The 26485-nt window shown below is 40.8% G+C and overlaps 2 protein-coding genes across 2 annotated transcripts; one reads left to right on the forward strand and one right to left on the reverse strand.

Moving 5' to 3' along the window:
* Window positions 1-7083, forward strand: actmap (actin maturation protease). Its single transcript, XM_008282529.1, has 7 exons — window positions 1-132; window positions 428-638; window positions 2961-3029; window positions 3213-3337; window positions 3901-4030; window positions 4154-4224; window positions 5449-7083. Exons 2-7 carry the CDS (start codon window positions 448-450, stop codon window positions 5781-5783), a joined length of 921 nt encoding a protein of 306 aa, XP_008280751.1. The 5' UTR covers window positions 1-132; window positions 428-447; the 3' UTR covers window positions 5784-7083.
* On the reverse strand, window positions 7075-26402 carry itpkcb (inositol-trisphosphate 3-kinase Cb). The gene is made up of 8 exons (XM_008282528.1): window positions 26094-26402; window positions 22507-23850; window positions 12370-12469; window positions 11731-11944; window positions 11287-11491; window positions 10579-10680; window positions 9216-9287; window positions 7075-9078 (listed from the first exon to the last, which is right to left on the reverse strand). Exons 2-8 carry the CDS (start codon window positions 23656-23658, stop codon window positions 8869-8871), a joined length of 2055 nt encoding a protein of 684 aa, XP_008280750.1. The 5' UTR covers window positions 23659-23850; window positions 26094-26402; the 3' UTR covers window positions 7075-8868.
* Window positions 26403-26485: the final 83 nt, after the last annotated feature.

Consider the following 26485-nt stretch of genomic DNA (forward strand, 5'->3'; position numbering starts at 1 on the left):
TGTGTGATCCAACAATACGCGAAGAAGAAGTTTAAGAAGAAGAAGAGAGAAGAAGAAAGGAGCGAGGATACTTCCAAATATGGGAACGTAACACCCGGTGCCGTTAGCTCGGTCTGCGAGTGTAAAAAGTGAGTACAGGTTCGATATACAAAATACAATGAGAACATCACCTTTAATCGATAACATGGGAACGTTTTTACACCTTGGTTTCTACCCAAACAGCATTCAACATCGAGTTAACTTAACTTTACTTCTTTTCGCCCTGAGCTACTAGCTAAGTTGTGAGCAGGGGTGGGCAGGTAGGAGCAGGTTGTATGAATGACTGCGTTTATCGAGTGTGTTGGTGATTGTGAAGACCTGCTGTAACTTGCTCCTTGGCAAATATGTACCAAATACTAATTTCTGTTTGAACTGCAATTTCTGTCAGAAAAAAGGAGCTCGAAGAAGATGTCAGTGGACAGTCCCTTGTCACCACCTCCTCCTCCGCCTCCTCCTCCGCCTTTACCTGCATCATGTCCACCAATTCCTTCAGCTTCAGCATCAAAGAAGAAGCTGTATCAGGTCATAGCCAGCCACAGCACTGCTGTAGAGGGGAATCACACAGAGGCCCGCTTACTGCTCAGTCACAGGGAAAGCAGGTGAGATGAGAAAACCAACTCTTTTTTTTTGACATGTAGTCTTAAAACTCTTCTGTTTTGACCATGAGTGCTTATCTTCTTGTCCAGAGAAATTCTTTGTCTTTATTTCGGCACATTTGATTTCCCACATCACGCTCATCCCAAGAGCTTTAATCAACTGGACTTCTTGTTTTGGTTCTTGAGAAAATTTTGCCTTTCATCCAAGAGGCTTCCTTAATTTCTAACTGCCTGGTTGGGAGTCCCAGGAATTTATTCTCACTCCCAAAACACACGGCCTGTTAACAACCCCATGCCTCGAGGTGTACATGGTTGTGAAACTGTCAGGGGAGGGATGTCCCTCAGTTAATGCTGGTAAACCTTTCTGGGCAAAAATCTGAAGATTGCATTATAAGTACCTGATAAATGGTGTTGTAGATCCCCTCGCCTGTTTACAGATGGCTGTTCCAGTTTAACATAGATACTTTCTTTTAACTGTTCTCCAAAACCATTTTGTCGTCTTTGTCCAGACTGTGGACATCACTGTCCTCAAAGGAGTGTCCGTTATCCTTTAGATAATAATAGTAACAATAATTGATCAGATTTATATTGCGCTTTTCTAGGCACTCAAAGACACTTAACACTGTCAATTATTCATTCACACACATTCATTCCAGTGGTGGTAAGCTACGATTGTAGCCACAGCTGCTCTGGGGCAGACTGACAGTGGCGTGGCTGCCATCCTGCGCCTACGGCCCCTCCAACCACCGCCTCAAACAAACCATTCATGCGCATTCACACCAGGCAAGGTGGGTGAAGTGTCTTGCCCAAGGACATAACGACCATGACACAGGTTATAGGGCGGAATTGAGCCGCCGATCACTGACCGACTCGCTCTACCACCTGAGCCACATCCGCCCCAAATACAGGTGTACTACTCAGTCTTGTCCTGTGCTGAGCCATGCAGTTGCTTCATCTCGTACTAGATAGAGTTCTGTGCACTCCTCACTGTATTGGTGTTATCATGTGTTAGTCTTAAGATGGATCAGTTGTTATCTCAGTGTTGCACTGGGATGTTGTGTTTGGAGAAAGTCCTTACCATTTTTTTTTAGACAAACCAGCTACATACAGGATGACAGTGTTGTTCTTGCTCTTCTTCTTTTATTCTTCGTTTTATGTTGTGCTGCTGTTTTTCCTCGATCTTTTTGCCAACTCATTATGCCCACTTGGGATATCCGCAGTTTTAAATGCTTCTTTAGTACGCACATGCTTCTTTTCTTTTCCCTCTGTCTTGGAAGGGACATTCTCAGTCTGGTGCTGTAAGGTTCTGATAGCTTCCAGCTTGTGTTCCTGTGGGAGTTTGGAGTCAAACAGCAGCTACTGATCTGTGTGTAGTCTTTCTTTTTAGGTATGACAGTAAATATCTTGGACTCCCAACCAGTTAGTTAGAACTCAGGAAGCCTCTTAAATGAGATTTGACATGTTTTCAAGAACCAAAAAGAGAAGTCCAGTTGCTTTGAACTGAAAATCTTAGGATGACCATGACCTGGATGACTGAGAATCTACACAGACATGCTGCCACACTCAATAGAGCAGATTTCATTTTTTGTATCGCTCACAAGATTACTAAATGTACATGTCCAATAATTACTTATTTGTTGCCACTGTTACAGAGGTGTTTATTCTATATTGTGTTTACTAATTTTAATATGCTATTTTTTTTTAGAGACAAACAGAAATGTTTTTTGAATTACAGTTTCTCATTTTTAAGTGTTTGTTGTTTTTCCCTCGCCTCAATTGACAGTTAGGAATTTGAAGAAGTCCCTCAAGGCATTCGGGAAATTAGTAATGCATAACCTTGTTCTTAGTCTGTGAACCGAACTGTTAATCAAATAATGTTGATACAGAACTGTTGGTTGCACTTCATATGTTTTAATGATGTTGCATACACTCAATTCAAATGCATGAGTGACAAAATATTGGAAACACCTCTCCTTAGATTGTAATATAATCCAGAACCAACACAGGCTCAAAAATTACCTTAGAGTTGAATCTGTGTGTCTCTGGCACATAGTCAATAAAAACTGAGTAAGTAAGCCTATTAAGGAAGTGTTTTTCACTGCAGACATTTTGACTTGTCATAGCAGGAAACACATAAGTGTTGCTGATAACACTGATGAGTTTATTTACACTTGTGCTTTTCCCACTCTGACTTGTCAAAATATCTTCCAGGAAAGAGTTTGCCCAAATAAACCATCAGCTAATTGTCTAAAGGATAAAAAACAGAGTTGTTTTTGTGGAAGAAGTGGCTTTTATTTTATGCAGTGTCATTTGTTTGTGCTTCAGTTTTAGGAAGGACCTGCAGTGGATACTTGTGAACACATATGTGCCTTCCCTCATCCAGGATGGTCCACAGTAAGTCAATAAACTATGGCATCTTATCAAGATTTGCATTTGACTGAGACATCGGGCATATAACAGACAAGTAAAACTGTTACCACAAGGATTTTATGTGTAACACAATGGTGCTATTGTGACTTTTATGTTTAGGTCATTAAACATGCCAGGGTGTGAGGGAGGTATTTGCTTTTGTTGTAGGTGTGGCCTGGTGGCTTTGTGGATGGCTGCTCACCTCTGGCAGCCACAGCTGAGTGTTGATATGGACACCGTGGTGCAGACAGCGCTGAGCCGAGGATACACAGCTCAGGGTGAAATGTTTTCAGGTATTCAAAGTGTGTAAAATGTTTTTGGGTCAGTCTGTTTTCAATTGAAGAGTCTCTGTCATCATTTTTAAACATTTTTTTTTAATTGAATTGATTTATTTCAGACATGCCACAATACCATAAAGGTAAAACAAAAAGAGAGAAAAAACAGAACTTTTAAATAATATCTGAAAACAAGTAGAAGAAGAAGTTCAACTTATTAACTTCTACCCTTTTAAATGTTCATAAATCTCACATATTTTTTGTTACCACCCTCCTAAAAACACCCTTGCTGTTCCTCATTATTATATTTTTTAAGCATCATCAGTTCTGTGTAGGAGTAGTAGAAGTTTTCTGATATAATGGAAATGCAAATGTGACATTTGGATCCAAGAAACAGGTGCAGGCTGTAATTAGAAATGTGGTCATTATATAAACAGATTTCTGCAGCTAACATTTGTTTTAGTGGTGATTCACTCTTTATGATTCACAGCATCTTAAAATCTAAAATGCTGTTTCACTTTATGTTGAGTTTATGGAGTTTGGGTTTCTTTATGTTCTCATTAAGATGTTTCTTTTGTCAGCTGAAAACATGGCCCTGCTGGCAGAAGAGGTTTGTGGCTGTAAGGCCGAGCTGCTCTCAGGAGGTTTGAGAGATAATAATGCTGCAGCTGTCATTGCACACCTGTGGGGGAGGCAGCCTGTTCTCATCCCGTATCCTGGACTCTGAAGGAAAACACTCAGTTTTGTGGTGTTTTTTTGTTTTTGTTTTTTTTTACTACTGAATGTAATAGAGAAGTTTATGATCATGTGAAAATTCCTTGACAGCATACGCAGGTATGATGAAGACTTCAACCACGAGCCATGTCAGCGTGGCGGCCAGAGAGCACACTGGGCCGTCGCTTCAGGTAAGACGAGATCAGTCACTTATTAGAGTTTTATAGAGGTGGTTCAGTGTGAAGAACATGTCGTAAGTTACCCTGAAAGACTGAGCCAGGATCAATTTGTTAGTTGGTTTGATGTCTGAGTCCCTTTCAAGTCTGGTTGATTTCATCACTGTAAAACAGACCTGAGACCAGATTACATCAATTAGAATTGAAGATAAAGTGCATGTTAAGACAACATTTGCAGCTGCAAAGCAACACGTATTTCACATATAATATAGAGAATAAAATGTTACAACAAAGACAAACAAAATCAGGACAATAAACCAAGCAAACAGCATTTTGCAGCATGTCATGGAGGTGAACTGAAATTACCTGTGAGCTCAGTGTGGGTTTGTATCATTACAGCTGTAAAATTAACATGTGGGTGTATTAGATGTAGCATGATATGAAGCAATCTTCACTTACCAAATACTCAGGTCTTTTTTATAGCATGACAGTATGATAATTAGTGCTTCATCAGTTGGATTATGTTCCTTGATTGGTGTCAGTGATACCCAAGTTTTAATACTCTCATTTTTAAGACAGGAACCTCTGGGTCCATGTAAGTTTATGCAATGACATTTAAAGTTAGAAGAAGTGTGGAAATGCCTTCAATGAGGCAAAGGTCATTCATGTGTCAAAGCAGTTTTATTTAGTTTGCAAAGCATTTAAAAGCACAGATGTTGACTGGAACACTGTGCAGATATTTTGAGATGAAAAGGCAATTAAGTGCCTTCATTTTAAATGTTTCTATAAACTGGTTCACAGTGCAGTCAGTTAAGCCTGAGGTGAATCTAAACCTGAAAACTATACTGTCCAGGCGACTTGGGAGGGATATGTTTCCATGGTAACCCAGGTCAGGCTTATTTAAACCAGCTTTATGATGGTGAATTTCCTGAGGTAGACCTGGTTTAACTGGTCATAGGAGTTCAATTGATTATTAGAACTCATATTCTGCATTTTTGCCATTATCCATATCATTAAAAAAAAAAACAATTACATTTTTAAAAAAGTAAAAATGCACTGCTTTGGCCCTCATGCCGCTGCATGTTTCTGTCTTTAGTCATCACTGGAATTTGAGTCATTCTAAATTTAAATGTTGGTTCTTGATCTTATCAGCGCCAACAGTATCGGTCAACGCCTACTGGTAATCTTGGCACACTAAAAACATCCCATACACACAATGACCATACTGTTTGATTCCAGGTGTTCTCCTCGGCGTGGACCAGGGCGCTGTGAGCAAAGATCACACCCAGCCTGATCCCACTCTGCCTTGGCTATGCCTCGCCGCCGACAGCTGCTCACCTTGTCCGGTCAGCACCACGGCAGTCAAAGAGGTTTACATCCTGGCTAAGCAGGGCAAAAGCCTGCGCTACCAGCTGTGGAGTTTGGACAACGTGGCTCAGAGCAACGAGCAGCTGAAGGAGATGGACCCTCAGAAAGCAAACGATGGCACCCAGTACGTTCTTCCTCTTGGAGGGGTGGAAGCTGGGCTGGCTGGACAGGCGGTGCTGCTCCACACAAGGACACAGACGCAGTAAGGAGTGTGAGGCTGCTCGGATTAGCAGGACCCAGCAGAGTTTAATCTGCTGAGAGACATCACACTGAACTCTCAAGATCCAGTATGACCCATTTAAAGTCAGGCATTTCAATGCGTCATGCTGATTTTTTCCAAGTTTTTCAATCAATCCACAAGGGCTGTATTCACATCACAGTAATGGAACTGTGTGCACTTTGTGGATGCGTAGGGAAGTTATGTGAAAATATGTAATGGTATGCATAATTAAGAAAGAGTAGCCTTCCCTTTAAATGTGCAGAATTTAAGATTTTGAATATGCACATGGCATTAATATTACAGCAAACAATGATCTGCTATGCAAAGGTATAGTGAAGTCATGGCAGAGACTAAGGTCGCACCTCGTTTGTGTGTTGGAATCTGGATTTCTCAGTTCTCTGTTTTGCAGCCAGTCCGGTTATGTGAGCATATTAGTGTATTTGAGTCCCTCCCCTTTTTGAAAATGTTTGCCCTTCCTGTGTTTATACACAGATTGAGAGTTAAAAGTTTTTTATTTATGTTATTTACCTAATTTCTGTGCACAGCTCAGTGTGAGAGTTTACTGCTGTTTTGAGGTTCTGCTCAGCAACTCGTTTTCTACCCATGTCTGTTCTGCTTCTGTCTTTGTTTCCACACAAAGACCAGAACAACTCATTGTGGCATTTCAGTTTATTTTAGAGTGCTAGGTAATTGTTGTGACTGAATTATTTTTTGTTATTCTGATTGTAAATGAAAGTAAAGGGAATTTTGATGGACATGCTCAATGTTTTGGCCCGAGATGCTGCTGTTCTAGGGACATCCAGTGGTTCTGAAGGTTGCATCTTTAATAGCTTTAGTTCTATTTGTACTTTGCAGCTGAAATATGCAGGAGTGAACTATTAAAAATAACTGACAGTGCTGTTGCATCAATATGGCCTTCTATCTTGATGAGCTTTTTTTTTTTTGAGGGGTAAACCAACAACACATGTTTACATCTGATTGTTTGCTCTAAAACTAAATTTCCAAGAAATACACCATTACCTCAGTGTCCAGGAATATTTCAATACACAATTCATAGATTTCTACCTCTACGTTCTGTCACTCGTTTGATTTCGACTGAGAAGCTTTTGTAGTTTTCATGGAAATTTAGACTTTGGTCTTTCAGATTTAGAAAATGACACATTTCCATTACTGCCTGAGTACAAAATAACTCGATCTGTTATGTTGTCGTCTTCATTCACTGCCTGTACGAAATGTATGATCTGATTGTGCGTTTGAGAAAATAAAACAAACTCTGCAAACTCTTATTTTCAGTTTATTGCAATCCATGACCAAATGGACAAAGCAGAGATTTATAAGCATTTTTCCACCAGTCTGTGTGTGTCTTGCAACTTTAAAACATGCTGCCTTTAAAATACAAACTGTGGTTCTGAATCCAGTTTTCTTGCTCATAAAGCAGCACCCAGTTTGAAAACCTGATAGTTTGCCTTTCTACAAATCTAGAGCATTTGTGGGCAAAGAATTAGAACACTTTGTAAACACTATATTATTCCTCTCTCCCAACGTTGTTTTTTTAGAGATGAAAAAACTGAATTCCTGACTTTAAATTCCAGTTTCATGATGTCACTTAGAACTCATGAAGGAAATTTGTGCGCTGAATGAACTGCCTACGCACACATACGTATCCAAACAGTGCTGCTTGACACCGTCAAAAGGACATCTGGAAGACTGAACACTGTCATGTTCACAGACCTGCTGCATTCCAGTGAAGGAATGACAGACATGCTCACAAGCACTGCCCTAATATCTAACAATGTCGATACTTTGTAAACTCTCAGTGTTGCATACAAAAATTCAAACTCACAAACTTCCTGCTTAGTGTAGCTAAGTGAGGTTTACAGCAATGTCCTCATGTTTTAACGTCATTTGCTTGTATTTAAACACACATCATCCTTTCAATTATAAGTCACGTTTGGATTTTTCCAGTTTTAGGATCACGTGCAAGTTGATGCAAATTAGGTACTTCCAGTTTCACCCTTCACTCGGCTGTTTTACTGTAAAACTCCCTAATGCGACACTGATCAGAGAGAATCGAGTAGCAACACCAAATTAAATTCGGGTTGAGCTGTAAACCCAGTACACCACTGCTGCTTTCCATCTTAAGACACACAGAGGCACCGCTTGTTTTGTTCAATGGCTTCATGAGGATCCATAGTGCAACAAATTCCAGACAAACATGGCTGCCAAGCTGCTTACTGTACACACAAAAATAAAAGACATTTCACTGCATTATCATACAAAAATCAAAATCAGAAGTTTCACTTTGGGATTAGATGTAAATCAGTTTATACTTGGGTGAACCCTTTGGAAGGAAAATAGCAGGAGTCCACTGCATTGGAATGATCAAACAGCTCTGTCTTTAAAATGCCAGGCACAGAAATTGTACAAACAAGGTTAAGAAGGTTATACCAAGGCCAAGAAAAAAAATTAAATTAAACTGTATTTACACACTGAGTTATTGAACACGTGGTTTGACCAGTGTTTTAGTGTTACCAAACATCAAAAGTGGTCCATGACAAAAATAAAGTTCTCAATGCTCCATGGAGATTGTGTACAAAGATCTTCGTCCGGATCAAGTTCATGGTTGAGAGACGACCGCTATGAGCACGTCCAACCAACAGAGGGAGCCGTTGAGGAGGGAGATGAGCAGGAAAAAGTGACAGCCAGAGGTCCATACTCTCCGGAAATAAGCTGAAGTTCATGAGACAAAAATTCAACTGTGCATTAAATTCTCCCTCTTCTTCTTTCTTCTACCTTTCGCTTCAGCTCGTATCACCTGCGTCCAAGTACCACATAATGCACATAGTCAGCCTTTGGCATATTCCACTTTGCAACAGAAATCCTGCATTTGTTTTGCCTCCTTTTCTTACACAGGTACAAGTGGGACTTGGATTATGCAGTGGGTCTTAAAAAAAAGTAATCAAAACTGGTGGCTCTCTTCTCATCTGTCTTAGTTTTTGTGATTTTCTCTCCTTTTCTTGCACCATCTGAACATCCACCAATCTTTTCTTGCAGTTTTCTGAGTCTCCCTCTCAAGAGGTCTGCGGGAGCATACTGCTGAAGATGTCAATGAGGTTGTCCAGTCCCCACAGGTAGCCGTCCTCCCTGTTGCCCTCCACCCAGGGAGTCCTGTGATCCAGGGTCCGAGGGGCCGGCAGGGGAACCGTCTTCCCAAAGTCGATCATCCAAACCCTGGCCTTCCCCGAGGCGTCGTGCACAAACAGAAGAGAACTGCCCACGACCTGTGACGGAGAAACCAGTGAGATGGGGTGAGTTTAGGAATGTGAGTGATTCAGTACAGAAGCTGATGCGATGATATCACCAACATACAACTCAGACAACAGGTTTGGTGAGAAATTATGAAAAGTGAGTGTCTCACCTCGTGTGTCCTAAAGAATGGTGACTGCTCAAGGACTGAGCGGAGTTCCTCCAACCGCTGCAGGTAGAGTTTCTAAAAAATAAAAAAAAAGAGAAGAATAAAAGAGATGTAGGGAATAAGAGTGTGAGAACGGACACTGAGAGGAAGTTACAAAATAGAGCCAAAACTACACTTTTTGTTCTTCTTTCCTACTTAACTGAATTTAAAGTCTTCTTTGATGCACATACCACTCAGTAGTTTTGAATAACTGCTGTATGGACAGTAAACATGAAGCTACTCAGCAGCTGGCTAGCTTCACTTCGTAGAGACTGGGGGACAACAGCTCATCTTTGTTAAACGTAACAAAATCCACCAAGCAGCCCCTCTAAAGTTCTCTCATTAACACGTTATATAATTTATGTTTAACTTGTAAAAAAAACTTGACATGTAAAAATAACTTGCTGTGCGTAGCTTGTTAAACTACTTCTTGGCCAGAAACAGTTACTAGGCAACCAGCTAGTGACTGCAGGACAGGATTGGTCTATGACTAAACAACAAGACAATAACTTGAGAATAAATAAGGTTTAGAGATGCTGTCAGGTGAATTTTGTTTAATTTGGACAAAGCCAGGCGAGCTGATTCATCTCGTTTCCAGTCTCTATGCTAAGCTAAGCTAAGCTAAGCAGTTGCTAGTAGTAGCTTTATATTGACGGTAAAGCCACAGTAAGTCAGGACAACCTTCTCATCAAACTCATATCAAACGCAAACCTTTTCTTCAAACCTCTGAACCCCAAAACTTGCCAATGAGTTTGTAAGGCATGTTTAAAAATAAAGACCAAAAAACGTTAGATTCCATCACTTTTTTTTCTTCATTTCTTGTTTAAAAATTGCCAAACAAACTGTTGGCACTAAATGGATTATGCAAAAAACAAACTGTGCAACAAAGTCTAGCAGCTAAAATTCTAGGACTATTTGGCTGAACTGCAGGCTGTGTTAATACAGCGAAGATAAACAATATGGAAACAACTGAAAAAAATGTAAGCAGTAAAATACTAGAACACAAGAGCAAGAATATTATTGATAACACTTTTGGGCGCTTGGAAGAATGTATATGTTGAGTCCAGGGTTTTTTCAATTTTTGTAAAACAAGATATTCAACCTTTTCTTTTTTAAAAATGATTTGTGTCATTGTAACAGTGCCATGCTGTACTAAAGACATCTGAGTTCTTTCTACCTTTTGCCGATGATTTTCTATTGCTGTGAAAAATGAGTCCACACAATGTGACAGGAGCAAAAAAAACACCCTGAAATGCTTTGGGTTCAGAGGGTTAAAAAAAAAAACATTTTTGCATTTCCAGGACTAAGCGGTGAACTAATAACATACCAGAATTTGAGTGTTGCCATTGACAAAGTCCTCCAAGGCTTGCATCACTTGTTCTCTGTGCTTCGTCTTCTTAAAATTGGTGTTGCAAGTTCCATCAGCTTTCTGTTGCAAAAGGGAAACATAAGATCCTGTACATCTTGTTCTTCTCTTTATAACAGTACTTTGATCTGCACGAGGACAATAATTCATTTCAGAAAGTACTTTAAAGCTCCCTGGATCAGTTCAACTGCAGATCCTCCTGTTACATGTTACTATCAGCGCGAGCACAGGCTCTAATAGTGTGTTTTGCTGCGGAAGCAGGTGTAAACAACAACCTTAAAATCAATTTGCCTGTTAGGGCTTGGCTACAAATACTAGTTCAACTGGAAAATGAGGCCACAGCGGGCTTCCTTAAATGCTTACAGCGTGTCATCAGATATTTTCATTCGTGTCTGAGAAGCATGCAAATCCACTATTGGTACACCCTGATAACCAGTCCTAGATTTATTTTCGAAAGAACAAACAGTCCTCTTCATGGCTGGGCATCCAGCTGAAAACCTTTAACCTACTGTGATGACATTTCCACTCTAGCATGTGTGGTCTGTCTTGTAAATACACTGATAAATATTTACTTCTACTGATGGGTTTACTTCTTGAAAAAACACGCAGCATCCTAAGAACTACAGCCAGAAATGTTATTAGCACTGAATGTCCGGGACAACTTCTGACCTTAATGCCTTCGATGCGGAAGCCCAGGGTGGCGGTGGAGCTGAGCGTCTCCCTCCACTGCATGTATCGTGGTTTCAGGACACCCTGCTGAGCTCGCTCCTGCTCTGTAGGGGCTCCGGGGTCCACAGCAACCATCTTCTCGTACATGTCCTTTCGCAAACGTGGACGCTCTCTGGCTTTTATCAGCTCCTCTTCTAAGTATGTCCTGAAAAGTAAAGGCCCAATATTTAATTTTCTTTATCTCTACTTCAATTAGATTTTTCTGTATTGAGGCCATGCCGTTATTTAGTCTTATTGCACTATTATTTTGACTCAATCAGTGCAGAAAACTGGTTAAAGATCAAATGTGTGCAAATGCTCTGTCTTCTGCTTTCTGCGGTCAGTATAGTCTTGTAAAATGCATGTCACACAAAACCACTTTGTTCATCATGTGCCAAGTCTTACCTACTGCCCATCTTACAGTCCATGATGGAGGGTGAGTCAAAGTCAGCCAGCAGGTCATCCATCAGGTTATAGTCCTGCTCGTCCCTCTGCACTACACCATAATATCCAGGCACATAAGGACACAGAATGTCCTTCATCAGCTTCTGTAGGCACTGCTGCTCACACTCACAGTATCGCTTCAACAAGCGCCCATACTCCCCGGCCTGGAAGTTACCTAAGAAAGACAGAATGAGGATTACAGGAACAGTCGGACATTTTCAGAAGTGTGCATATTTGCTTTTGCTGTGAGTCAGATGAGAGGATTAACACCTCCCTCATATCTGTACACTAAAAATAAAGCTGAAAACAGCTAGCTTAGAAACCACAACTTGTCGTTACATTTTGGTTTGTGTATCGATTAAACAAGTGAGGTACGCGTGAGCTTTAGAAGTGCGGTTACCTTTGGACAGAGTCAGGCTCACTGTTAACTCCTGTTTCCAGTCTTTATGCTAAGCTAAACTAACTGCAGCCTAATGTTTAACAGACAGATACGACTTCTCTTCCAGCTCTTGGCAAGAACCTTAATAAGTGTATTTACTGAAAAACTATTTCTTTCAAGAATGATAAGCACAGACATGTATGGTGCATATTTCTGCATACCTGCATGGCCAGCGAGCTGCACCCACGGGTAACGCTTCTTAAAGGACACGACAAAAGGGGACCAGTGAACCATGGTCTTCAGCTTCTGCCAGGACTTGTTCTAAAGGAGGAAAAAACAAAAAAAATTGTCATCCTCTTGTGGTTGGTCACACCAATGACAAAGATGAAGCACTGACTAATCAGCCAAAGAGTTTTCTTTTCTGGTCAAACAAAGCACTGAGTCAGATGCAGGCCAGCAGAGTGATTAGACATTACAAGGAAAACACACCTTCAGTGTGCACATACACACATATCAGTAGACATTGGACAGACCCTCCCCTTTAGTCAAGGCCAGGTGCAAAACGTACATGACAAAGCCCATTCATAAAACATTTACCAAAGCCACCACTGTGGTGTCGTAAAACAGAACCTTACTGTCCTAAAGTGTGTGTCTGTGTGTGTGCGTAATGGTTATCTGTGTTGGGAAACACCAGAGCAAGGACAGTGTGCAACAGGGGCTTTGACGCAAGCAGCATGAGAAGAACCTGACATTGATTGATTGGAATGTGTGTGTGGGAAATCACAACAAATGGACAGGCCGTTTTGCATGGGAATGTGTGTGGGCATGTGTGTGTGTTACTGACAGGAAAACAACATCATTTCATACGTCTCTTCGCTTCTTTTAACTTTGCAGCAGATACAGTCCTACAATGCCTACCTTTTTGCAATTGACTGTTAAACACAGAAGCAGTCATGGTTTAATAAAAAGACAAAGTGGGAGCGTGAGGCAAAGCAGGTAAATGTGAGCAATAAAATGCAGAGGACAAGAGGCTATAATCATAAAATTAATCTTTTTTTATAACTAAACTACTTCTATAAATGGCTGTTCTTCTCACTGCTCAGCCTATCTCTGCTCTGCATTCTTTCTCCAGCTGCTCTGTTGAAACTCTGTCACAATAAAACAGTCCTAATGCAAGAATATACACAGGGAGGGGAAACTGTGGGTCCGTGTTTACCTTAGGAGAGGAAAAAAAGGCTTTATTTGAGTTTAAACCACAATGTTTTGCAACTTAAGAGTTTAAAGACCTTGAAAAACAATGTTGATAATCTACTTCTTATGACAAGTGACACAAAACAATCTGCTTAGGTCAGCTGAACAGAGTTTTTGTACGTTAAATTCTAAAGACTTTTACTTTGTTTACTTGGTCAGAAAAAAAAACTGATTTTAATGAAACTTTTAAGGGCTTTAAGCATTTTAAAGTATTTCTTTGTAACTTTATTTTTACAGGTGACAAAAAAAGCTGGCATTGGCCCAACACCACACAAGATCAAAATGAACTCAAACATTATAAATAATTTGTCTCATTAAGAAAGAAGTTTCACATTCATTATTTAACAATAAATAGAAAATTGTCATAGTTTTAGCAGAATCTATTTAGTACATCAGCGTCACGAGTTGTTCACATGTTCAATCATCCCAGGTGACTAACTGGATTAAAGATTTGGTCTTGAAATAGGATGAGAAGACAAAACTTTCTCACTGCTCTCCATTGATTCCATACGTAGACAAACTGTCCAGCTGGTTTCTGCTTCGTCAGACAGCTGGTTAGTGTCAGCATTATCAGTGAAAGGCAGAAAGTAATGAGAGTGAATACTAGACGGCTGTGAACTGAGCCTTCAATCGCATCAACAGATTAACCCCACCATAACCTTCGCCACCCCAGGGCCGAGAACAGTGACGAAACAGCAACGGCATTTCAACAAATATGCGACGTTGACGCCACGATTTGCAACATGAGAAAAATTCCCCTTACTCGTTTTGACATGCTTTACTAATCAAAGCAGATGTCGTACTGCTGACCCAGACAGAGAAACATATCTGGAAGTTGCCAGTGGCAATCAATTAATTAGGCTACTGTCACATTTTGGGATTTTTGTGACACAACAGTGCTCACAAATCACTTTTGTGAAACAGAAATGAGAGCAAATGCAGTAAGTTTTCTATGGTGTTGAAGGTAAAACTGCAATGTGCCTGTCCTCACAGATAATCTCTTCATTTCTTGACAGTAGATTTATTTATAAATCTACCTGCTGCAGCATCTTTCCCTCCTGCACACCTCCACAGTCTCTCTGGATTAATCTGAGCTTTATATTTTAGTCAGGATTTCTTCAAAAGCAAATTGCGCAGACCAGTAGTCAACCTTAACATTCTCTAGAGAAACTGAAAATAAACTCTGAAGATTTTTTTCTAGAGCCTTCCCAGCAAACTGAGTGGGAAAAAAAATCACGGTACAAACCACCTTCTTAACCTTAATCCACAACAAAACACAACAAGCGTTCCACCTTCAGATACTCCACACGGTGAGTCAAACTGCCACCAGCGACTGGCCTTCAAAATGCTGCTTTAGGAGATAATTATGAACCTGTTATGTAAGATTCACACTCTATAAAGAAAATATGAAGACTCAGGCGATATTCTGAATAGAAGGGGCAAAATACAAATGTCTACTGTGGGTATGTTTACTCTAGGGTCATTTTTAGTTTACTCAACAGTTTAAAACAACAGGGCCATTTAAAATATAATGAAGCTGCAATACACAAACCTTTTTAGCCTTCATCAAGATATTTAGATATAAAACGCATGCCTGTGCACTGCACTGGAAGTCTGATTATATGGAAATATGGTCAGATATAGTGTATTGAAATCAACTCCATTTTAAGCGTTATTACATTAACAATGTTATGTGTGGGGGGGAAACTGTCAAAGATTGACATTTCCTGCCTGCACACTGTACACGGTAAAAGAAGCCTCTGTTTGAGGACCGAACCCCTCACATCTTTAATCTTAATTGGTATTTAAAATCATTATTATTAGCAGCCTCATCCAAAGAAGACTGCAGTGACAGATGAAAGTCACGGGATGGGTGACAGGAGAGGAAGGTGAAGCAGACACCCAAACCTCCAGCCTCTCCTCTTTCACCTCTCTCATCCGCATCAGGCTCACTAATTGCTTCATGCTGACAGCCTAATGTGCCGCCTCCGTGGAGTCGAATGTGCCTCTTTAATATTTACCAGCACTGCGAAAAAAAACTAACTCTGCTGGGAATGAAGGGGGCTTTGGTATATGTCGACGATTGCAACAAATAATGCACAAAAAGTCTTGCTGTTTTGGTTCAAACAGAAGTACTGCAATCTCATCCTGTATATCCATCCCACACTGAGGTCACATTTCACCCCACACAGTCAAACCTCCGCCATCTCTGCTTTCTCTCTTATATAACGCTTGTATGTATATATATATATAACACAGACCTTCGTTTCATTATTGTTTTCCAAGCCTCCTTCTCATTCCCCAAAGCTTTGACGCTGATGAATGTGCACTGTCCACATGTTCTAGGTTATATTTTCCTGCCTTGTGTTATTTTCACTTTCCCCCCCACTTTAAATCAAGTGGAAGTCCCTCAACTGCTCGCCTCTTTATTCTCATCATATTCTCATCCTCCCTGTCCCTCCTCTCCTGATTTGGGGTTGGAATCCAGGGAATGTCTCCAGTACTCGTCATGAAGCAACAAACACTTCCTTGCCAGGGTCCCTCTGTGGTTCACATGACAGCAACAATAGTCACACTGGGAGAAGTCACATGGACTACAAGAATGTTCCATTACGGTCTCCCCCTTCAGAAAAAAAATGGTCAAAACTGTCCATCAGTGTTTCCCAAAGCCAAAGATGGCATCCTCAGATGTCTTTTTTTGTCCACAATCAAAAAGGTGTTTAGTTTAATTTTATAGATGAGTAAAGAAATCGCAGTTATAAAGATGAAATCCTACAATTAGGACTTTTTCCCCCTCTTAAAAATATACTCAAACCAACAGATGAAATTAGTTGGTGGTTGATTAGTAACTTCCACTAAACGGTTCATTGTTGCAGCTCGAGCTACAATAAAGCCCTGATGAGGGTTGTAATGTTGAAATGCTTGAGACAGGTGTTGTTTCAGAGGCTTAAATCTGTGGTGCTATTCATTTGGAAGTGCCAAGTGCCTCTACTATTTAGTCCGCCTTTGCAAAGCGTTAGTTTTAGCTACAACAGCTTTGTTTAATAACATGGCAACTGAGAGTACTTGCCACAACTACACTGAATTCTGGGAAATTAACTGATTGCATAAAGTATTACAGCTTGATGATCCAGCTGGTTGGCCGGCTTACTAGCTTCTTAACCCACATAGAGAGTTCATGACAGCTACACAGAACAAACTGCAGAACGTGTGCCAGACAACTGTCACACTGTAGCAGCACTAAGACAGTGCGTAAGCAATCACATTTTGCATAGCCAAATATTCTGTATAATCAACCATCACATCATCTTTCTGAAGAAGCATGACCTCAGCGAACGCATTTGACGGTCTGGGGCAAAGATAGTCAATATTCAAACCTGTATCGCTGCTCTCTAGACAAATTCCTCATGACACACGTCTTACCTGGCACACAGAGCAATAGTGGAGGAGGATGCAGGCGCTGACACAGGCGCACACTGCCCCGGAGACGAAGCGAGAACGCAGCCAGGACAAAACTCCCTGCACCATCAGCACAGGGTCTCCCCGGTCGAGCACTACCAGGGACGTGTGCCTCCCTGCTGGCCTGAGTTCCTTCACAGTCATCTACTTGCTACCGCTCTGTCTTACTCCAGTTATGTAGCTTCAGTCAGTCTGTAAACCCTTGCTGTAAACTGAGGCTTGTGTTGCCTAGTAAATAATCTGTAATAAGCTCTCACACCGACTCCCTCTCCTTTTCCACAGCCTCTCTTTGGTCACCCTAATTTCTCTTCTTTCGACATTTTGTCGCTCCTCCCTTCCTTTCTTAGCACTTTCTCAGTTCTCAATATCTTTGTTGCTGCCATCAAGCATATCCACCTACCGACCTACAGCTGTCTTTCTCTCTACAATCTGCCTGCTTGAACAAGTCCCCTTTTCTGTTACTTCCTCCCGTAAATCACTCACCCAGTCCCCCTGAAGGTACAAACCTCCACACAATAAGCTGTCTTCTCCGTCTCTCACTATAACCTTTGTTCTTCTCCTCTCTGTCTTGCTCTCTCTCGTCCCCTAATCCCCACAGGGCCTATCCTGAGCCTCATGCTGAGCCAATCTTCTGCCAGACTCATGACCGACATGGCAGCATGGGGGTAGGGACAACAGGCTCTTCCATACCCTCCCAGTGCTCTCCTTTTGTCTGCATGACAAGTTCTTCACTCCTATGTAACCTACAGAGGTGTGTGTTTGTGTGCAAAGACAAGGCAGAACCTGTCAGACCACTATCATCAGCTACAGGAGTGACAACATGTGCATACACCGAGCGTGTTTTCAGGTACTGTCGGAGCTCTTTTCTCAAAACTAGTTTATATAAACCACATCCCTTTCCCTTTAACACGAGTCTTCAGTGTTGAAGCAGCTCAGCTGTGGTGGGCCACTGAAGACACAGAAGATGGCACAGCTTTCAAACAATGAGAACAATCTTCAGAAAAGAGACTGTTTAAATATTATACTACTATTTACTCTTTCTGAGTTTGTCTGTGCGTTTTGTTTTGTTTTATTTTTTTATCTAATTCAAATTTTACATGATGACACAACAGCAACTTTGATATTCAAGAATTTATGAAAATGCCAGTAATTTGCTAGTTAGGTCATTTGCAGTGTGGGGATTTGTTGCTTTTGCTTCTTTCAAATTGGAATGAATAAAATATCAGGAGGTTTTGGACATTTCTTGTGTTACCTTGATCTCCAAAACCTGCTATGATGATGTTCACCATTTTCCACTACTATTTATTTATAGCTGAAATTATTCATTGGAAAAATAGTTAAGAATAAAAATCACTTTACTGAAAGTCTTCATTTGTATGATAATATAATAAATCCTTATTCTAAGCTTTAAAATAAAAGCCCCACTTTAGGTGGTGTATCGAGTATTTTTAACTAGAAGTGAATGCAGGTTTGAAAAGTGTATTTGTCTTGTGAATTTATCCATACAGGATCACTTCAGTTGTTTGTAATGGAACATTTTTACATGTGGTATAGCGACTCTTACTAAAGTAAAGGATTTGCATACTTCCTTTACCATTGTAAGTCATTTCAGTGTAGGTGCTGCACTATGTAATTCTGAGCGATAAGCGAGGAGTGTTGATTTGTACCGTCATACTATAGAAACACACGATATATTATACATTAAAGCATAATTTATAAATATATCGATACACATTTATATATAAAAATGCCACTCAAACAAACATTTCTTCTTATTATTTTTATCTCTGCTGCATGGACTTTTTTGGTACCATGGATTTTGTGTGTAAGTGTTGTAGGAGTGATGCGTGGGACCGAGGACAAGTCTGCAGTTGTGGCTCACGAGTGAATAAGCATGCATAAATAGGAATAATCATCACGTGTAGGCTACGTGTTCAAAGTTTCAGAGCATGTTTTTGTCTGTCTGCGCTTTATCTTTTGCCAGCTTACCCTCATTTTCCTCTTGTTTTCTGTTCCACTGTGTGTGTGTCTCACAGTGTCTCAAGGGAAAATATTAAGCTTTAGTTCAAGGCCGAACACGGGGGGAGAAAGAGTGTCTCATACAGGAGGGGAGCAAGCTGGGATAAATATGAAATAATATGAGCATTGTTTGGCCGAGCAGACGTTTGTAGGAATTTACATCGAATAGCATTCAAATGTCAGGGACAGCGTAGATACCGTCTGTGTGAGAGAGAGAGCAAGACAAGGAGAAAAAAAGTACCATATATGGCAAAGACGTCGCCTAGCAACCGGCTCAGCCTTCAGCCCAATTTTCCATGACACACACTGAACTCTGAATACAAGACGGCATCGCTGCGACTGTGAGTGTATGCATGTGTGAGCAAGTATCTGCTCACGTCACCGCGCATGTAAATGCAAGGTTTGGCTGAGTGCTGAAAGCGTGACCCCAGCATTTAAATGCAACAACAATAAACACACACACCCTCAGTCTAATAATAATAATAATATAATAACTGCAGAGCTTTTACTCAACTACAAGGGGACAAAAAGTCCCATTAAAATTAGCTCTTATCAGAAACCACAGGCCAGCGTCATCCTGTTTGTTACAGAAGCTCAAGTGCAACTCCTCAGGTTGCTCATTTCCTGGCTGTCAGTATAATAGCCAGGAAATTACACTGTCCACTGACCTGCTGATTCAAGAGCTCATTACTCTAACTGCTAATGAATCAATCCATTTGTCGTGTGTAGAAATGTGTGTTTTCCCCACACGATGTTCCTATGATTTAACTGACATGGGGACAGAAAAACACAAATGTGACTAATAAATACCAACACAGGAGTTGGACCCTTTGTTTGTTTGTTTTTTGTTTTTTTAAACCAGCTGTATTTTAAAATCCACCCACCATCCAACATCAAAAATAAAATATTGTTTGAGTGCATAAAAGACAACAATCTCAAAAACACATTGGGAGAAGTGCTAAAAGGTGTCTGAAGCTGAAACTAATAGACAACAATTTCCTATTTGATTATTTGTTTCAACCATTTTTCTCTCCAGACTTTTGCTTCTATAATGTGAGGATTTGCTGTTTTTCTCTACTCCGCAACACTGTCAACTAGATGTACAAAACAAAACATTTTTTCACGCCATTTTCTGGCATTTCACAGCTAAAACCCAAACAGCAGGTTAAACGATCTAAAAATAGAGCTGTGGGTAAACACACAAAAAAAACAATACTTTAAATAGTTAAATTCAATCTTTAAGAAGTAGGAAAAAATAAGTAGGCCAGAATCGTTGTTGATTTAAAAAATAAAATAAAATAAAACAAAACAAAACGAGAGATATACATGTTTCACCTAGCTAAGGACAGTTGATGGGTGGAATATATATATATATAGATATATAGATATAGATACACATATATATAGAGAGAGGGAGGAATGCTTATATAAAAAGGCTTGATTTATGTCACAACTAATGTGAAACCTATTATCGATGTTTCATATATGTTATCTTTGCTAATCAGTGTCTTATCTACACTAATTAATGTTAAGGTTTATGTGTGTGATAAATATGTAGGCACTTTTGGTTCTGTTTTGTCATCAAACTATATCACATTTGGGAAACTGAGATAAAATATCACATAAAAAATTGAAAAGCTTCAACAGTCCACATGACTGACTTCATTTTGATGACCTGAGCTCTCACTGTGGTACACATGTGCATCAGAGTCACATCAATAAGTTATTAGACATCGATCAGAGCCTATCTCTACCTCACAGTGATTGTTAGGACACTAGTGTTTAGTGCAGCTGTCAGATAAAGTGTGTTGGACAAAAACTAACAGCAGGAACATGTGTTAAAGGGGGCCTGTACGTGCTCCAAACTGCTACCATTAAGTCAAACTGAAATCCAAACTTTTTCATGTTTTTCTGTATTTCTCCTTTGGGGGAATAAAGAAGAAAATTCCTGACGAGGGTGGACTGTCTGCTGTGGAAAAATAACTACTGGGCCTAGATTATTACAAAAACCTCTGCCAGGTTTCTAGTGTCTGGCTCAGAGCAATATGAAAAGCACAGTGACAGTTGAAAATATTTCAACAAGAATGCTCGGTGACGTGGCCCGCACAGAAAACCTGGACAGTCAGGATTCACATGCTTCCGAGAACAGAAGTGGAGACACTGGAAGACCGTCTCCAGTGGAGACATCCTGTTTTTAAGACATTCCTAGCACGTGTTAGTCAACAGCACATCAAAGCTTTCTGACACTGGGGAGAAACATCACAACTTCCTACTTGGAAACTCTAAACTACATTTCATGTCTGGAGGAGAGGAAAACCTGAAGCCTCTAGAGCTTTAAACTAACCCACTCTGATAGCATCGGTGGAGTCGGTTTACAGTGTGAGGTGGCAACTGTGATCAGATGACAAATAATTCAAAAATGCATTCAGACAGTATTTAAACAGCCCCAAAGCTGAGCTCATTGAAGCCATGTGATCATGAGGCATGGGTGCTGAAGGACGCAGAAGTGGGGGATTGACATTAAAAGCAAGTTTTCTCTCCTTTGATCTGAATTTGTTATAGTCATGTTTCATTATCAGGGTGGCGTGAGTCAAACTCTTCACACTGTAAAGCACACAACAGACAAATTATTTCAAAGGTCGCTTTGCTTGTAATTGGTGATAGAGATCCACCATGAAGCACACACTGAGTAGAAAACCTCTCTTATGACAAAGGCCTTACTAACTGTTTAACGTAACAAACTACCATAAAACATCAATATAACGTAGATTTAAACAGAATGGGAAAATTTAACCCTTGACATCATATGTGTTTACCACTGACACTGACTAACAGAACCTTTGTTGTGCCGGGTTTATTCGTGCACAGCAGGTGGGTAAATGTCCTAAGTCAGTGTGGAAATCCATGAGTGACCATCTTCATGCTCCTCTTGGATATCTGATGATTAACCCTACTCGGGACTTTTGGGGTCTTTTGGACCCCAGGCCATTTGGTTTAGGTGTTGGGGTTTTTTTTTGTTTTTTTAATTTTTATTTTTGAAGATTTTTTTTTTAATATAAAAAGAGGAACATTTGTCATGCATTTGGAACCAAAAATATGTCATTTATCAGAAAATTTATTTAACATAGTATCAAAGTCTATAGTGAATACCAACAAATATTTTGCACAAATTCTTTCTTGAGGTCCAATGGACCCCGGAAGACCTTCTACGTATGGCAACATGAAAGTCCTGAGTCGTGTTACACAATGCGCCTGTGGCTGAAGCTGTCACAGGACATGTTACATCTATTCTACTACCTTATTTTTCCACTAGCCTCTTTATTTATACCTGTGTGTTCATTGTCGCCTGACACCATGATTTATACAGAGCCCTAATCACACACTGTATGTCTGCTATGGTATGCAGTCATTGCACAATATTTACATTACTCATTTTTTTGATAGCACAAACAGTGAGACAGGTTTATGATTTTTCCCTCCCTGTGAGTACAGCTGTGAGTTTTTTTGAAAAATAAATGGGACATACAGTACAGTTAAACACGTATAAGCAATGTGTGATTATTGATGAATGAATGGCATAGATGACTTTAGCTGTCTGTAGGGGAAAACATGATTTCAAAGGCACTCACCCCTGTCCCATCGTCCGGGCTGCACAGAGACCGGGCCGGAGACAGACTGGACTCGATGTCGCTGCTGGTGAAGTCGTCCTCGGACTCCTCGAAGGACGAGGCGGAGGACAGGCCGATGGAGGAAGAGTTGGACAGCTTCCTCGGGGAGCGCATCAGAGCCGGGGACCCTCCGCAGCCGCTGTCCGAGCAGGGAGACTCGTCGTCCGGATGGGGATCCAGACAGGAGCCGGTGCTGAGCCGGACGGTCAGCACGGCCGGTGTCACCTGAGGACGAGTCGGACTGGGGTCTCTGGTTATGATGAGCTTCGGTATAGTTCCTGGAAAACTTTGGCCTCCTGTGGGACTCTGCTGGGTCTGATCAGACTCCTTCTGGCTCTCGGGTTCAACTGGACAGCAGTTGTTTTGGTCCCCGGCCGCTTTGGGCGAACATGAGACGGTACTACACTCAGTTTTTGTCATTTCAGCCTCCTTCGTAACAGACAGCCCACCATCCAAATGTGGATCCGGGGGCAAGCTGCACACAGTCCGCTCAGTGTCCGGGTCAGAGGTGAGCAGCGGGGCTGAACTCGGACTGGTACCAGTTAATACTCTGACCTCAGACACAATGCGATCCTGGTTGTTTCCCCCCAGCGGCTGATCTTCCATGGCCCTCGTCGGGGGATCCGAGGCATTGTCCTCTCGCTCCTCGCAGCCCGCACCGCTGACTTCACCGGTCCGCGTTTCCAAGCCAGACGCATCGGACGGGCCAGCCGTCGCCTCTCGGTTCACGACGTGCTGTACAGCTTCGGTACTACCATCCGGTAGGCCGGGTGCTGTCTCAAAACAACCCGGGGCTGCTCGGTGCTCCCCAACCGCCGACACAACCTCGTCCCTCGGCAACTTTCCCACTCTGTGTCCGCGGCGCGTTTCTGGATCTCCAGCTGCGTTTCCGCAACCTAAATCCTCTTCAGTTTGGCTGGAGTCTCGCTTTCTCCTTCCCAGACACGACAGCACTTTGTTTTTCATCGGATTCCTGTTTAGCTGGTCACTCCGTGGCTTCTCTCCGCTTCTAAATCTGCGGATACGGAGTCGATGGGCTGCCTCGCCCGCTTTCCACTTCGCTCTGCCTGGGGTGGCGGTGCTGTGCGAGAGATCCGAGCGAGTTTGGCCCATCCTGCATGCCGTAGTAGTAGCAGCAGCAGTGACCCAGACACACCCTCAGTGTTTGATTTTGAAAAGAGATGAAACTACTCAGACCGTGACTCGTACCATTTACAGTAAGCCATTAGTCATACAATCCATGTATTAAGCCAGGGGAATCTTAAATTGTTCCACTCCTTCCATCCACATTGTGATTTTCCCAATCTGTGAAACCAAGCAGATGATGAATAAATTAGTAAACACAAAAACTGAAAGAACAATAGCCCACTTTTGCAATTTACCCCGTCACAAACACTCCCTTACTTTGAGGTCCATGAAACAGAGCTGTAATCATTAACAGCACACAAAAAGCACCTGCATGTTTTCAAGAGCTGCAGTGAAACAAATGCAGATTATTATTACTCAGGCTTAGCTCAAGAATGCAAATTAATCTGCTTCTTAAATTCAAATTTCCTTTCCTGGAAAACCTACATTACTGAAACTCCCTGATGAAACTGAAATCAGCACTAGAGTACGGAACACATGAAAGGAGAGAAGATCGAAATATTGCCGAAAAACACGCAAATGCAAATAATGGCAGGTTTCACTGATTTTCTGACTCAGTTTCACCACTATTAGTCAGTGTAACACTGCCCTCCTGTGTCTGGACACTCTACCCAGGTCCAATTAAGCTTCACTTACACATGATAGCTATCTGTAAAGTTTTTTTATGAAGAAAAAAAAAATACCGCCAAAGAAGATACAGTGTGGATAAGATAAAGTCAACATACAAGCAGCACCGACTGTTTGTTGCTGTGTAAAACAAAACATTAATGTGTCGGAGGTAATAATTAAGAAAGGTTAAATCAAATACCCTATTTCAGCCAGTGCTTTACTTTGTAATAAGTGTAGGGCTTCAAATAAGGATCATTATTGATTAATCAATCATGATTTCATCAAAAGGATAACAGAAAGTTACAAAAAATGTCTATCACAGTTTCAAAGAGACAAAAGTGACATCTTCAAGTCCAAAACCATAAATTCAATGTGCAAAGATGAAGAAAAAAAGAAAAGAAAAAAGTCAGAGTGAGCAAAAACCTGGTATTTTCCTTATTAAATCATTTAAATCCCTAAAGTACAACTTCAGCTTTTTTCCAAACTTCCTATCATTACACAATGAGCAGTATATCTATGTCGAGTACATCTTACTTCCCTCCATGTGGCCTGTTTTGAGAGCTCCACATTCATTCGCCTAAATCAAAGTAGAGTCTACTTCAAAGCAGTGCAAGCGGCCCTTTTTTTTCCAACTCGATGGCCTAGTTATATAACATGATTTGCCTGTTTAATCATTTATTCATAGCCATTAATCATCAAGCATGCATTAAGCATGTCAAAATGCAGCTTCAACTTCAGTGTTTGGTGCAACCAGTTAATTAAAAACTGGAAAACATTCATTTATCTTCTCACAGAGATTTCCATACTACCATTTTGCAACATTTTACATGCAAATACAGTATGAAATGGCTGCTTTCTTCAGATTTAAAACACATTTCATGACTTCCTGGAACAATTTAAAGTTTATGACACTTGACACAGAGAGGTGTGGAGCTTCTGAGCGACTTTCATTGTAATTTAATGTGACAGCGTTGCAGTCAGTCGGCCACCAGGAGGAATGCATACAGAGAGGAAATAAGACAGGAAGGATAACAATGGAAAGAACAGCTCATAGTCAACCACACATAAGTACATACACTCAAGTACATGATTGTGTAATCATAAATATACATAATCACTAATACTAGGGTACTGAAAGTAATGAACCACACTGAATCGTGTGTGTATGCACATATGAAGGCGCTCATCCACACACACTTCAGAAGTGACACATACTTTATAGGAAGTTGGTAATTTTGCAACACATATACTATATATAAAACACTAAAAAAGCATATCTATGAAGTCAAGACATTAAATGGCAGTGCTATCCATCACAGTGTCATCACTTATCTATTGAGTTTACTTATCTTGTTCTATATTTATTCAATCAAAAGGACACATGTGGCCCCAGTGATCACCACAGACACTCGAGATTATGGAAAGAATTAATCAGTGAGATATCTCTTTAAAGACGTTTCAGTTAATCATTTGGAAGATGTGGCCTGATGACTTTAAGGGACTTTAATGTGGACTTTTTTTTCTTAAATAAATATATTTAGTGAAACTTTAAGCCTTGAAAACAATGTTTTACTTTAATATTAATCCAGACTTTAAACTGTTCAAAGATCAAGCAGTCATGCTGCATTTCCTGTAATAAAAATAAATAAATAAAAAGTGATCTACCTTTCATTCAATTTGATTTTAAAGACACCTTTTTGGCTACACAAATCGCCCAAACGGAATACAAAGGACAGCTACAACACACACACACACACACACACACACTGGACAGAAAGTTCAGCCAAACTTACCTCCGCCGGTCTGTGTGAAGCAGCTGTTAAAAGGCTGGCAGCGATGTGGAGGTTTATGACTTACTCAGGGTGTCAGGATGAAGTGTCTGCGGCTTATCTGCTCAACTAGTGTGTGAGTGTCTCAGCATGTGGTTGAAATAAAGAGGAAATGCTCGTCAAAACAGGGGCAGGTCTAGCAAACGTTCAGGCTCATTTACTTCCAAACACATGAGCTAACTAGCATTCAACCAAGTAACGCTAGTTAAACGCAGACACAGCTGAAACGCGAATTCAACCAGAAAGACGGTAGATACGAAGTAAGCGCAACAAAAGGCAATCAAGTGAAATGTTAAAAACCCAAAGTGTCGCTTCTTCTGTGTCTAAGTTAACGTTACAAATTGTCAGAAAGCGGC

The sequence above is a fragment of the Stegastes partitus genome, unplaced genomic scaffold (assembly GCF_000690725.1).
Source record: "Stegastes partitus isolate 25-593 unplaced genomic scaffold, Stegastes_partitus-1.0.2 Scaffold275, whole genome shotgun sequence".
NCBI lineage: Eukaryota > Metazoa > Chordata > Actinopteri > Pomacentridae > Stegastes > Stegastes partitus.

Bases quoted from the DNA above. Each gene is read 5' to 3' on its own strand.
- actmap (XM_008282529.1), top strand. From the start codon at position 448: ATGTCAGTGGACAGTCCCTTGTCACCACCTCCTCCTCCGCCTCCTCCT. The intron at 4,031-4,153 runs GTATCCTGGACT...CAGCATACGCAG, and splicing joins AGGCAGCCTGTTCTCATCCC to GTATGATGAAGACTTCAACC. The intron at 4,225-5,448 runs GTAAGACGAGAT...GTTTGATTCCAG, and splicing joins ACACTGGGCCGTCGCTTCAG to GTGTTCTCCTCGGCGTGGAC.
- itpkcb (XM_008282528.1), bottom strand. From the start codon at position 23,658: ATGGGCCAAACTCGCTCGGATCTCTCGCACAGCACCGCCACCCCAGGC. The intron at 11,492-11,730 runs GTAAGACTTGGC...TTTACTTTTCAG, and splicing joins GACTGTAAGATGGGCAGTAG to GACATACTTAGAAGAGGAGC. The intron at 9,079-9,215 runs GTGAGACACTCA...TCTCCGTCACAG, and splicing joins CATTCTTTAGGACACACGAG to GTCGTGGGCAGTTCTCTTCT.